This window comes from Semicossyphus pulcher, unplaced genomic scaffold (assembly GCF_022749685.1).
Source record: "Semicossyphus pulcher isolate SPU_LCO1_2020_fin unplaced genomic scaffold, fSemPul1.0.p SCAF_16, whole genome shotgun sequence".
Taxonomy (NCBI): Eukaryota; Metazoa; Chordata; class Actinopteri; order Labriformes; family Labridae; genus Semicossyphus; species Semicossyphus pulcher.
This window is the reverse complement of record NW_027211670.1, coordinates 10103466-10116332: the sequence shown is the minus strand read 5'-3', so window position 1 is coordinate 10116332 and position 12867 is coordinate 10103466. Positions and strand designations below refer to the sequence as shown.

General features: G+C 39.8%; 1 protein-coding gene across 2 annotated transcripts in view; it reads right to left on the bottom strand.

Moving 5' to 3' along the window:
• Positions 1-1795: 1795 nt before the first annotated feature.
• The window catches only part of baiap2l1a (BAR/IMD domain containing adaptor protein 2 like 1a), a 31881-nt gene continuing 20809 nt past the window's right edge, over positions 1796-12867 (bottom strand). Inside the window, exons 8-14 of one of the 2 annotated variants that reach the window (XM_069664334.1) lie at positions 12671-12814; positions 12118-12241; positions 11395-11608; positions 9025-9084; positions 8794-8929; positions 4801-4841; positions 1796-4691 (exon numbers count right to left, since the gene is read on the bottom strand). In XM_069664334.1, the coding sequence (XP_069520435.1) occupies positions 4619-4691; positions 4801-4841; positions 8794-8929; positions 9025-9084; positions 11395-11608; positions 12118-12241; positions 12671-12814 (792 nt within the window). In that variant the 3' untranslated portion in view covers positions 1796-4618. The remainder of the gene's footprint in view (positions 4692-4800; positions 4842-8793; positions 8930-9024; positions 9085-11394; positions 11609-12117; positions 12242-12670; positions 12815-12867) is intronic. The other variant, XM_069664335.1, reaches the window with a different exon arrangement.

Genomic DNA, 12867 nt, shown 5'->3' with positions numbered 1-12867 from the left:
TGCGTAGCCCTCAGGGATGCTGCTGCTAATAGGCGTATCCTGTGTCACCTGTATTCAGTGTACTGTACATTTAGCTTGTAATATTAGTAAAAATATAATAAAATTGGCCTATATCCATATTTAAAGTGCTGCCCAACAGGAACAGTAAAATTAACAGGAATGTGTTTGTTTATGACGTTTGCTACAGTGCAGCAAGATCTAAAGCAGCATTTAGCACAGAGCCACGAGCTACAAATTAACCGTAATGCGTAATATACTGCAGGTGTGACATACAGGAGAGTGAAATATAAGCTGTAATGCTCCAAATGAACGTACACCGTACAGTAAAACCAGCTTTAGGCTTAAACAACAACACTCAGCGTGCTTTCGGTGCAGGCTTACAGGCTTAGCCCTCTAGAAATAGCAAATTAACAGAGTTCAAACACACCAACCTTGAGCCTCGTCTCATAAAGCGTCAACAAACGGCCCAGGTGGGACGTTACCGCTGTTCATTCGACGCGTGCAGATGAATGAACAGCTGCTAAATCATGACGGGTCCAGGTACCCCCTCTGATATTCACGTCATAATTTCGCTCTACATGAAACCGGAAGTGCTGCTGTTTCTTTGTTCCTATTGGCTGTTTCCGCGGCAGCAGGTGGTTGTAGCGTGAAGCCTCCAGCAGAGGGCGCTGCCGGCTCATGATTTTACAGTAGAAACTGAAAGTTGGTAGTAACAAAAAACAAAAAAACTCAGGTAAAATACAACATTTAAAAATATATGCAGCAACATATTAATAGAAAGAAAATCATAGCTGGCTTAAGGTTATGTAAAGAGATGTAAAGACAGGTTTTAAGCTGTTTTTTAAAGATATTTAATGAACTGGCTTTACTGATGTCTCTGGGTAGTGAATTCCACAGTTTTGGGCCATAACTGAAAAAAGCTGCATCCCCAGTTTTTATTGTGTTGTTGCTGGGAACCTCTAACAGACCAACAGCAGATGATCGTAGTGGTCTTGAAGGCAAACATTGGACAAGTAAGTTGGAAATGCAGCTGGTAGAGGAAGTAACATTCACTTGAGTACTGCACTACACGACTTACACACAAATAAACTTATAAACAGCTGTATACTTATTACCCTGTTGCTCCACTACTACTTAACACTATTATATTCTTGTAGGCTACGCCACTACATTTTAGAGGGAGCTCTTATGCGTTTTACGCCACTTTATCATCTGACATAGATAGATTACTATAGATGAAATTCCCCGCCCTGCCAAACAGGTGTTTGCAATCATGTGTCTGATTAGACCAGTGCACATGAGGTCACCTATAAGAATGAGTAAGATAAAGATTTATTCCGCAATAAAACTACCAACAGAGCTCCCTCAGGCCGGATTTTTTAAATACATTTTCACCAAAAAAAAACGTATGACTGCAAAGGATCACACTGCAAATCAGTACCTTTACTCTTAAGCATAATTTGCTCATAATAGTTTGGTATGTGGTAGATATACACCTAGGGTCTCAGGGTACTTGAGTATGCTACTGACAGCCTCCTCTATAACTGTCTGAGCGACAGGTCAACCTTTGTTTAAGCCCACATTAACCTCTATTTTCCTTAGTTTTTAGGTATATTTTCCGATACATTAAAATGTATAACAATTGGTTGGATTATATCACACTATGTCACAGACATAGCACGGTCATAATTTCAACCACAAAGTATGAAAACAACGTTACCAGAAGCCAGTGAGAGGTAAACAGGAAACACAACATAAACACTAATCATGTTGACTTTTACATTATCTTGTTTTATTGAGAAAAAAAAGACTACACTGGTCAACACAGTGGCAAGGTACTCTGTAGAAAGCAGATTAACTATGTCCGTATGATGTGTTCACTTACACACTTAACATCAGTGGGTCTATGAGGAGTAATAAACTGTTTCTTCAATCAGATCCTCATCATACATTTATATTCTGTAAAGCAAATACATGGCAAAAACAGTTAATACTTCAAACAATGACCCACTTTATTTCAACGCTGCAAATGGCTACAAGTTAAGTACATTTTTATTTTGCATAAATTGTGCCTCGTACACAAAATCTACATCATACAACAGTGAAACCATGAGGAGTGAAAAACATTCCCTTCATCAAAAGGTCGTTCTGCTCGTTTAAAACACAGACCAGCAGTCAAATCAAAAGCAGCTCTGGATCGTGAGCACAGTGGCTGTCGTATTTAAAGGGGCACCTTCACAGAATGGACTCCTGTATACAATTCTTATTTAAATATCTCAAACAATTTTACTGTATATAAATAGCCTCCTTGTTTTAAACAGTGACATACTGTTTTGCCTTCACTCAAATGACAAACCTTTTTTTTTTCCCAACACGTCACTCTCCCTTCATTCTCACTACCTGTTTATATCACAATGCCTCTTAAAAAAGAAACACAAAAATAATCAATAAAAATAGAAATAACAATATATATGTTTTTTTGGCAAGTCAGGAAGACAGCCTGGGTGCTCGTCTTGTTCATCAGCATCAGCTCACACTCATCTCTTTTCTCACCTCTCTTCATTCTGTATTCAAACACTGCACCGACTGCAGCACAAACAACTACCTTAAAGGGACAGTTCACCCCACAACGAACAGCTTTTTTGGGACTCCAAGAACACAACGCACCCCTGGAGCTTTTAAAGGCAGTTCTCATTAATACAGAATGTGTAAACATAAAGTGTCTCTCATTTTTACAATCTTTTCAGATTTTTTTGTACTTTTTTTCGTGTTTTTTAAGGATATTTTGAAGGCCAGAAAGTTGGGAAAAAAATGAAAGCAGCTGTTTTTGGTTTTAATACGTCATCTTTTAATTAGCATGTTTGCTAGTTTTAACAATTTCCCGATGCCAGCAGTTATACATGAGAGCAGCCACACGTCACTTCCTGTTCGAAAGAATGACCACGCCCCCTTTTGGGTGAAAACGAAACAAATATAAATCACCTGCGGCCCCATGTCTTTAAGCTTCTGCATCAAATTTTGTGTCTCAAACAGTGAAAAAATGTTTTTAGTTTTAGTTCCACAAAGGGCAAGGAGGGTAAAAGAAGTGAGGAGGAAGGAGCTGTAGTCTGCCTCTGTCACCAGATTCTTCACACATTCGCAAACGAAATTCTGGCGCATCTCACACAAAATACGGTGAAAATCATTGTAGAAGCCTCTTATGAAAACTAAAGGTTTAATAACACAGTCGTGTATGTGATGCCAGTTAATGACACCTCCGCTCACAAGAAGGGGACGTTCATCATTTATGATGAAAGCAGACATGAGAGGACACTCATGTCCCCTTATAACCTTGATTATTTTAATATCACGATGCCGATCGTTGATCAGAAAAGTCATAATACAGCTGTTTGCCTGACTAGTATTACCGACTAACATTATTCCTATTTACCGCCATTCATATTAGAGGGAATGTTTTCACCTTAAAGTGGGCGGGGCCACAACTTTTGGGAAAAGTAGCCGGATGGGTTGCTCTCATCTATGGTCCTTAAAGAGGGGGTATTATGCTGTTTCACATTTTAAGACATATACTGTATATAATGTTACAGTGTTGGATGTCCAGACTAAACGTGGGTGAAGTTTCAAATCTGTAGGTAAAGGTATGTTGGAGTAATCTCCAGGCTTCTCAGCTCAGTCTGCAGGCTGCTGTGAACGACAGGTTTCACACAGTTTTTGTGACGTCACAAAGTGCAGCCTCAGCAGGCTTTGGAGAGCTGGCCAATCAGAAGAAAGCAGGCTTGTAGGGGCAGGGTTTCTTAAAGGGACAGAGCTAACTGAGTCGCTTCAGGCAGAGGCTGTATGAGGGCCGGCACAGAGCACCAGTGTGCTCTTTAACTTAACTGTAAATTATGCTAAGCTACAGGTATCACAGAGTGATATATGAAGCTTGGAATTAGCATAATACCCCCCTTTAATGCTACTTCAGTATTTATGGTTGGCATTTTTTCTGCAATAGCCATTCAATATATCCATATTCAGAAACTACTGAATGATTTACTGTATGTGTTTTTGCGGCAGTCGCAGAGTCCCCCATCCTTACAGTCTTTGCCAGCCAGTGCACAAAGGATTCACTGGAATCTATCCCTCTATTAGCCTCGTTGCCAACTGTTCCCCGTCTTTAGTTAGTTATAGAAATGAGAACTGGACATTTAACAATGCCACTTCTTCACTTTATAAGCGCTCAACTGCCAAAACTCAAGGTGGCTTTTATTTTGAAGTGGCCACAGGAAATGCAATGTATTGTCAGCTATCGGACAAAGTCTAAATGTTCATTTTGGGGTGAATTGTCACTCAAACACATCATTAAAACAAACGACTTTTTAGAATTCCTGTTTCTCCATGTGTTGATTATGAAATATTTCCCTCTTGTGACTAAAATAAAACACACACTGGCCTTGTTAAACACACATGTGCCAGGAAACAATGGATCCCTATGACAGAGCAGACTGGTACTGAGAGTAGACTAGCATGCAGGCTGGTGAGATGTCAGGTTGGGGGTGATATTCGGTGTGTCACAGGGGTCCCATAATGCATGACTCCCCTGAAGGCATGACAGCGGTGAAAATCCTCCTCCTGTGCGTTAGATGGCGGGCGCTGATCTGTCATTCGTGACAGTCGGTCTCAGCTTGACTGTGGCGAACGGATTCCCTCCTCTGCAGGGAAGAAGAAAATAATCATGACTCTGGCTGCATAACGTGGTCATTATCGGAGCCTTTATTTTGAAAACCTGTGAGTTTTTGTTAGTCGTGTTAGGTCACTCACCCTAGAAAGGGAGCCTTTGCAGTCCCATTGACTAAAGACACCTGTTGTCAAAAACACAGAAGAAAGGACCCTTTAAGATGCAGCAGACAAACAGATATTATTTAACACACACCACCACAGTCACCACAAACCCACACCCTCCTTCCAGCTGTGAAGAAATTCAGTGCTACCCGACTGGTTTGATCAGATTTCCCATCAGCGCTTCCCCCGCCCCTCCCTCCATCCCAATCAGCTTTGACACGTAGTTTAACTTCAACCTCAGCGAGTTTGGAATCCAGACAATCTAGAAAGGCTGGTGAGAGACGCACTCCTCTTTTTCTCTCACCTGAGGACGCCGATAATCTTATCGTCTGCTCAGAGCCAAGTGAGCATGCAGACGATAAAGTCGACGAACATAAATCTGAGCGATGTGCCTGAAGGGCTTCTGTAGCGCATACTTGCTTATATAGTACTGTAAAGAACGTGCACAGGGAACGCTACAGCTGTTAATAAGTATGTCAGGGGAATTCAACCTGTGAGTTTGTTGGTAAAGATGTCTTTTGAAATCAGGTACGAATGTGTGTTTAAACTCAGATTTTATCATTGTTTTTTCAGCGTGCACGCAAAGCCTGATAGAGGTAACCTTTAACCTTTTTTTTCTTTTATAATAAACCTCTGTTGTCAGTAATAATAATGCATAAAAACATGCATTATCTCGCTGGTCCTTTAGAGGGCAGACAACTTGCAGGACATGCACCCACCGTAAGATTTATGAGACTTGTATTCCCTGAGCTCAGTCTTTCAGGAAGCACCGCCTCCTTCATTGTGTACTTCCCTCAACAAACCCTGACCGTACACATTTAAAAATAAATCATTAACATAACAAAATTCAGCTTAAGCTTTTGTTTATTTCCTGGCTGTAAAAAGCTCAAAATATCAGTGACAAATCTTATTTTTACTTCCTGTTTTACAAACTTTTTAAGGTAAAATTGCCAGAAATAAGCTAATTTAATCCAGAAACATAAAAAAGTATTAAGATAAAACATCATTTTCAATTTACTCCAAACCTCCTTGATGTGTAAGGCTTATATTGAATAATAACGATGCATACTATTGATCCTAGAATGCTGGCAGCATGTTAGATAACAACAGCGCTTGAGCTAACCCCTGAAACTGAGACACTAAAACTGGGCCAAATATGGTCTTTCTACAGACTGTTATAAAAAGTTGAATGGATCTGAATACTGCCTGAGAGGCAAAACTCAGGGGGAAAAGTCTCCAGCGCACAGGTGACAAGGTCCACCTTCGCCTCTCAGTCACAATAACAAACCTAAAGAGCATAGTCAGCCTTCTTCGCCCCTGAACACATCGCCAAAGGGAGGGAAATCACTTGTTATAAGTGGTGTTATTTAAGTTTTTGGCCGTGCTTTTAAGTTTAAAAAAGATTATATGAAGAATGTGAGATGAAGAAAATAATGGGTTAAAAGCAAAGGTATGTCCCTCATTGTGGTTTATTTGGTGTTGAAACCCTGAGGCAGCAGATACAGAGGACACTAAGTACAGACAGAGCAGTGAGGGAGGTGATGATGAGGGAGAAAGGAGCGTGCCCGGGCCTGCCTGCCGGCTGGACAGGCACTAGTTCATTCTCAATCAGCTGACACCGTGCAGGAAATGAAATTGAGCCTGCCCCCTCTTGTCCTTTATGTCTCTCTCTATTACTCTGTCCTTCTCCTCTAATCTCTCCACCCCTGAACAAAACCTGGCAGGGAGCATTTTTTAGATGAAGAAAATATCTGGTTTATTTTAAATTTTTTCCCCATTGATACGTATATTTCAATCAGTTAAAAATTACAAAGAGACTCCTCTAGAATACAAACATTTCCTTTAGGCAAATAGCAGTTAAGATAAATATAGTATTTCCTCGAACTGGTTGGAGGAATTGAGGTGTGTTCCTGGCTCACTCTGTTTTTAGGGCGTGGAGTGATGATGACGCAGCGAGGAGAGGTTGATAAGACACGCTTAGTCAGTATAAAAGTTTAAAATGTGTGACTTCATTTTAGGGTTTGGCTGTAAAGTCATAGATGACTTAGGTAATGTCATAAAGATATCAAGGAAATGAAAGCTCTCTTATGGAATTTATAATGACCGACATTAATCAAACACAGCAACCACGCAAACATATCATAAGTGTGTGGCCTTAAGGCACTTAACCTGTTGAAAGAGTGAAACTGTCTGTCTCTGTGACTTTAACCGCATCAGACACAAACAACCTGCACATTTCTGAGGTGAGGATGTTGAAAATCACGTCCTGAGTCTGAGCTTTCACAACAATGCAATGCATTTGTCATGGCAGATGCTACGTTACCTATTTTACCTTTTCATCTAGGCTATTAGCATAAATTGGACTTAACTTGAAGCAGGTTTTTCATAGCGTCAAAAATATCGCAAGTTTTGAACACAATAGCTTATATCATCATCTTTAAGGTGATTGAAAACTAGTTAGCAAAAAGTTACCTACATACATAAACAGAAGTTGCCAGCTGCTAGCTTACTAGCTTACTAGCTGAAATGCTACCTTAAAGTCTTAGCTTTCATAGTAATACACTGCATCTCTGTTTGGCTGATGCTACTTTGCCTATCTTTCTTCCCTATCTTCATAGTATTAGTAGAAGTTAATATTAGCTAGTAGCAGCATAAAGGTTTTTCATAGTAACATAAATATTTGTCACAAGTAGGTGATGTTGCAAACTTGTAGGCCAAAATTTGCCTATTAACATAAACAGAAGTTGCCAGCTGCTAGCTTATGAGCTTGAATGCTACCTTAAAGTCTGAGCTTTCATAACAATGCAATGCATGTCTCATGGCAGATGCTACAGTACCTATCAAACCTTACTTATATCATCTTATCGAGTTGATATGGCACACTAGATAGCCAAAAGTTGCCTTTTAACAGAAGTGGCCAGCTACTAGCTCAGTAGCATAAATGCTACCTTAAAGTCTTAGCTTTCATAGTAATACAATCCATCTCTGTTTGGCTTATGCTACTTTGCCTATCTTTCTTCCTTATCTTCATAGTATTTGTATAAGTTTGTACAAACTAGAGGCAAATAGTTACAAAGTTACGTAAATATTCATCACAAGCACACGTGTTAGCCAAAAGTTTCCAATTTACTTAACCAGCTGTTGGAAAGAAAAATTAGCACTCATTTGGAGATATATTCTAGCAACACTGTGGATTATTTTCCAATATTAAATCTCTTTTTAGCTCTCTGTTTTGTGTTTCAGGCAACACACAAGAGAGATTTCTGGCTAACTAGCTAAAAAATGCACAAATACGTGAGCAAGCTTATCTCTGACGTTGTCTGTCTGTTGTTTGGGGACTACTTTGTTTGGTTGTACTTCTGTTGTTCCAAAATATAATGGAAGACCTTTCTTTTTTTGAAAGTTACTTGGTAACCAGTATGTCTGTTCAAATTTATAGTCTTCCATTGTTATAAATACATTAGCATCCTGGTTTAAAAGATTAACATATGATGAATTGAAGGGAAATAATGATGAGTTAACAACATCCAACCACCAACATGACAGCCTCTAATTCTTATTGTAGGACATTAAAAAAGAGCTTGACATAGTGTTAGTTAAAAATAACAATCCGTGAGTATGTAACTGGACCGAACATCCAACATTAATCCATGTTAAACTAGTTAAGAGTAGTCTTTTTTAGTTGTCATACTTGTTGGTTTTGATTATCCCTTATATTTAGTCTTGTTTGGCACACCATTTGGTTAATTTTTTGGAAACAACACACTCATACCATTTTCACCAGTCAGTCAACATTGTGATAAGCAGGTTGATAATAGGACAAACCTTTCAACAGATGCTTATTTAAGTACTCTTCACTGCCACAATGACTGTGGATGGCACATTAATTCTTACCACACAAGTTTTTAGGCTAATATTCAAATAATGATCTTTAATCCAGAAAATAAGATGCTGTATTGATTTGGTACGGACCATGTTCTGTGGCGAGGGCATTGAGGGCACCATTGGGTTGTCATCGCTGTAGTCTGGTGGCGGCAGCAGAACAGGTTCCTCCTCCTGCCCCGGCAGACTGGCTACACTCAGGCTGCGCACCGGCGTGCCCAGGTTGCTGTAAACACACATGACATAAAGGTAAAGCTATCGTACATCAGCTGTAAAACAAATCACTGATTAACTTCCCAGCATGCCGTAATGTTTTCTCACCTGTTTGATATCGCTGGCTCAGTGTAAGGTCTGCAGTACGATGAGGGAAACCAGCCCCGCCTAATGAGAGCGATAAACACACCACGTCAGAATCAAAACAATTTTATATAAAAAGTTCAAAAACATTTGAATTTTTCATTGATAATTTGGATACCAATTAGTTTTTACTGTTCTGGAGTTCCTGTAACATGCTAAGAGTGCAGCTATAAATGTTTACATCATACACGTGCAGAATAATGGCCGTGTTTAAAGGACTAGATTGACATTTTGGAAAATAAAAGATAAGATATGACAAAGTTAATTTAAATTACATATTTGTTTGGTTTCTGGTGCAGCGTTAGAAGAGAAGATTGACACCACCCTCATTTCTGTTAGCTAAATATGAAGCTTTTGCTAGCAGCCATTTAGCTTAGCTTCGCATTAAGTCTAAAACACAAGGAAACAGCTAGCCTGGCTCTCCAGAGTTAATAAACTATTAACTAATTACCACTTAAGCTAGCTATTTAACACTTAAAATTTTTTTGAACAAAACATTGTGGTTTTTACTAGGAGGCTACAAATTTTCAAATTTCTTAATAGTTTCTTAATGAGTTAAGCTAGCTAGCCACATGCTAATTAGCTTGATGTTTACCTTTACAGACACAAGAACAATCAATCTGCTCCTGTAAGTCTGGGCATTAGAGTGAAAAGGCATTGTTCACAAAATGCAATTTTTTCTTATAGGTATCATATTTTAGCTGTGCAATGAATTTTCTCTTATTCTAATGTGTTTTTGAATCACGTTGGTAAAGTTTGTTTTCATTTTAAAAAATCGGAGCCTTTCCTTCCTCCTGAAACGAACAAGCCGTTTTGCTATTCAAAGGTTAGACCTTAGCCACGATTTTTCCAGCTTTTGTGGGCCAGGGGATAATAAAAATATGTCTAATAATCAGTTCTGCAGAAATGAAGATTGCCAATTTTAAAACGTCTTCAGTTGCTGATTGAAAACTCACACTGACTTTCACTGTTCTGTTTGGATACAACAGGCTGCAAAGAGAGCTGAGAGCTGTAACAGCGCTGCTAAAAACAACACGCCTGAATCAGATGATCAGACATAAGAAATATGAAAGATTTTGTTCACTAAGACTCAGAAGTTGTTGTCAAGTCACGACTAGAGGAAAGATGGCTTATCAGACCAAATCACCGGATTTGTTGCTAAGAAACAGAATGAATGTGATTTATCTCAACATGTCGTCTTCTTGACAACCCGCCACCGACTGCATTAAAGCCACTTCAATTCAAAAAGCCACTTAATGACACAAACACACGCAGGAAGGAGATCGGGCTTGTGTTAATTTGCTTCAAAGCGGGGATGAAAATATTTAGACGGCAGCTCTGTAAACACTCCGTAATCCTTTCGCCTGTATTATGGGTGTTAATTGATCGAGCGAGGGGGATGAGGATGACTGTGATCACACAGACTCAGAGGCGACTTTGTGGATTTGTGCTGCAGCTACAAGCACGACTTCCTCTACATAAACATTTCCCGACACGATAATTTGATCAAACCAGAACAAACAGGTGTGATGTGAGTTTGTATTGGAGAATATTAAGGGTACATTTTCCCCTCTCTGTCGCCTGCAGGTTACATGCAGTCACAGCTGCTGGACAAAGATGCGAATTCACTCTGATTGCTTTTCTAGTTCAGTTCATTTCAGTCGCCCTTCATCAAGTTTTCCATGAAGAAAAATGTGTTCATTGTTGATTGAAATATAAAAGACCAGATGTCTCCTGTTTGTTTATATGTGTGTGTGTGTGTGCACCTGGCTTTATTTTCATGTGTGTTGTTGCTAGGCAGGGCGAGAGAGAGAGAAGGAGAGAGAGAGAGAGAGAGAGAGAGAGAGAGAGAGAGAGAGAACGCTTTATGACTGTCATGTTGAACATACCTTACATACTCTGTATTTCCAGGCATGATGCATTAGCACAGTGAAATATTCACAAACACAAAGCAGAAACTAGTGCTGCTAACCTGAGCTATGTGGAAAACGCCTGTGTGTCAGTGCTGCTGCGTGTTTGTTGGAATGAAAGTACATTTCCTCTTGTGGGTGTGCCAGAGGTTGTAATTTGATTGCACATAGATCTATTATGTGAGGAGGGGAATTCACATTTCAAGGTTATGTTCACCTTTTAATAGTCATGTAAGACTTAAAGAAACCTTTTATATAATCCTGTTCTAAAGTTTAAAGTATAAAAAACTCAACATTGTTAGTCTGTCTCATAGTACTTTCTAATAATAAACTACAATAAAAAGTTAAACTATGACACATCATTAGGTGAACTTAGCTTGAGACATAAACACATCCTGCAATAAGAAATCAGTTACAAACTCACTGTTGTGTCCTCTCCAGCTCGCCGTACAGCCAGCCGTCCTTCTCTTCCTGTATGAGCAGGGAGATGATGTCGCCGTCGTCGAAGCTGAGGAGTGTTTGGTTGTTGCCCGCCGTGTGAGGAAAGATGGTCCTCACCCTGTGCTTCCTGCCCACATTGAGGCCGGACGACTGAGATGTGGACCGGGACAGACTGACCTCTCCGAGACTGCCCTGGTCTGAAGACAGTGGAGAGAGATTAGGTATGACTGTATACAGATAACAACATAAAATCAAACATTATCTATACATTTAAATCCTCTAAAAGATTGCTACCGCTGTCATGTCTGTGTAGTTACTATAAAGCTAAAACCTGGAGGCAGTTAGCCTAGCTTAGCAGAAAGACTGAAAATAGGGGGTAACTGCTAGCCTGATTCCCCTGAAATCGCTAGTTAACTTGCATCTTATTGTTCAATCAATACAAAACTGAAGTGTAAAGATGAAAGTCAAGATAAAAGTAACAAATATAAACTTAAGAGATGCTAGCAGTTGGGTTTTGTTTGGAGAGAGTTATGTTAGCAGTTCCCCCCTGTTACAAGCTTAGCTAAATGTCAAGCTAGCTTCATGATAATCATACAGATATGGCAGTTAAAAACTCAGTCTGTTAAAACATCTGGTTCCCTTTCATATGTACCTATATGAAAGACATAGGTACATATATGTTGTTTTACAGAGGAGCCATCTGTACCTGAGTTGTGGTCTGAAGAGGAGGTGATCGGAGATCTGGGCTCTGGGTTGAACATGTTAGCTAGCGGGCTGATCTGTGCCTTCAGTGGTGGCGCTGGAGGAGGAACCGACGACTCCACATTGTTCTGATGACAAAAAAGAATACATGTTCCAAATATAAGATGTCAATGACGCAATTATAACAACCATTTTGTCTAAGTGACCTGGATAAAGATCTAATCAAGGCATGAATTTGAACATCATAAACTGAAGCTCATTGTCACCCTCCTACGCTGTAATGAATAACCAAAACACATTTAGTAGAGAGCAACAGAAGCAGGACTTCCCATGGCTGATAACCAACCACTTCACCCACAGCAGCCTCCATCAGATATCAGCACCTCTGCTAGATAAACTACAAACAAAAACACAAGATAAAAGCCTCGAAGGGACAGTCTTTTTTTCTCCACACGATTTAATCTTCTTAAGTAATATTAGGAATGTTTTTATCCTCTGAAACATCTTATCGTGCGATGAAAGTCAGCGATTAATCTCACAGCCCAGCTAACACTCACTCTGTTGTAGCGTTCGACCAGCGGAGATTGTTCTGGCGTGGTGGACAGCTCCTCTATCATGGTCATCACCGTGTCCGGCACCTTGGTGATGTCGCTGCACTTCTCCTGCCAGCTGGGAAGCTTCAGAGCCATAATTTCTTTGGCCTGCAAACACCACAGATAAAAGAATTAAAGGAATCCATATTTGAGGGATCTGT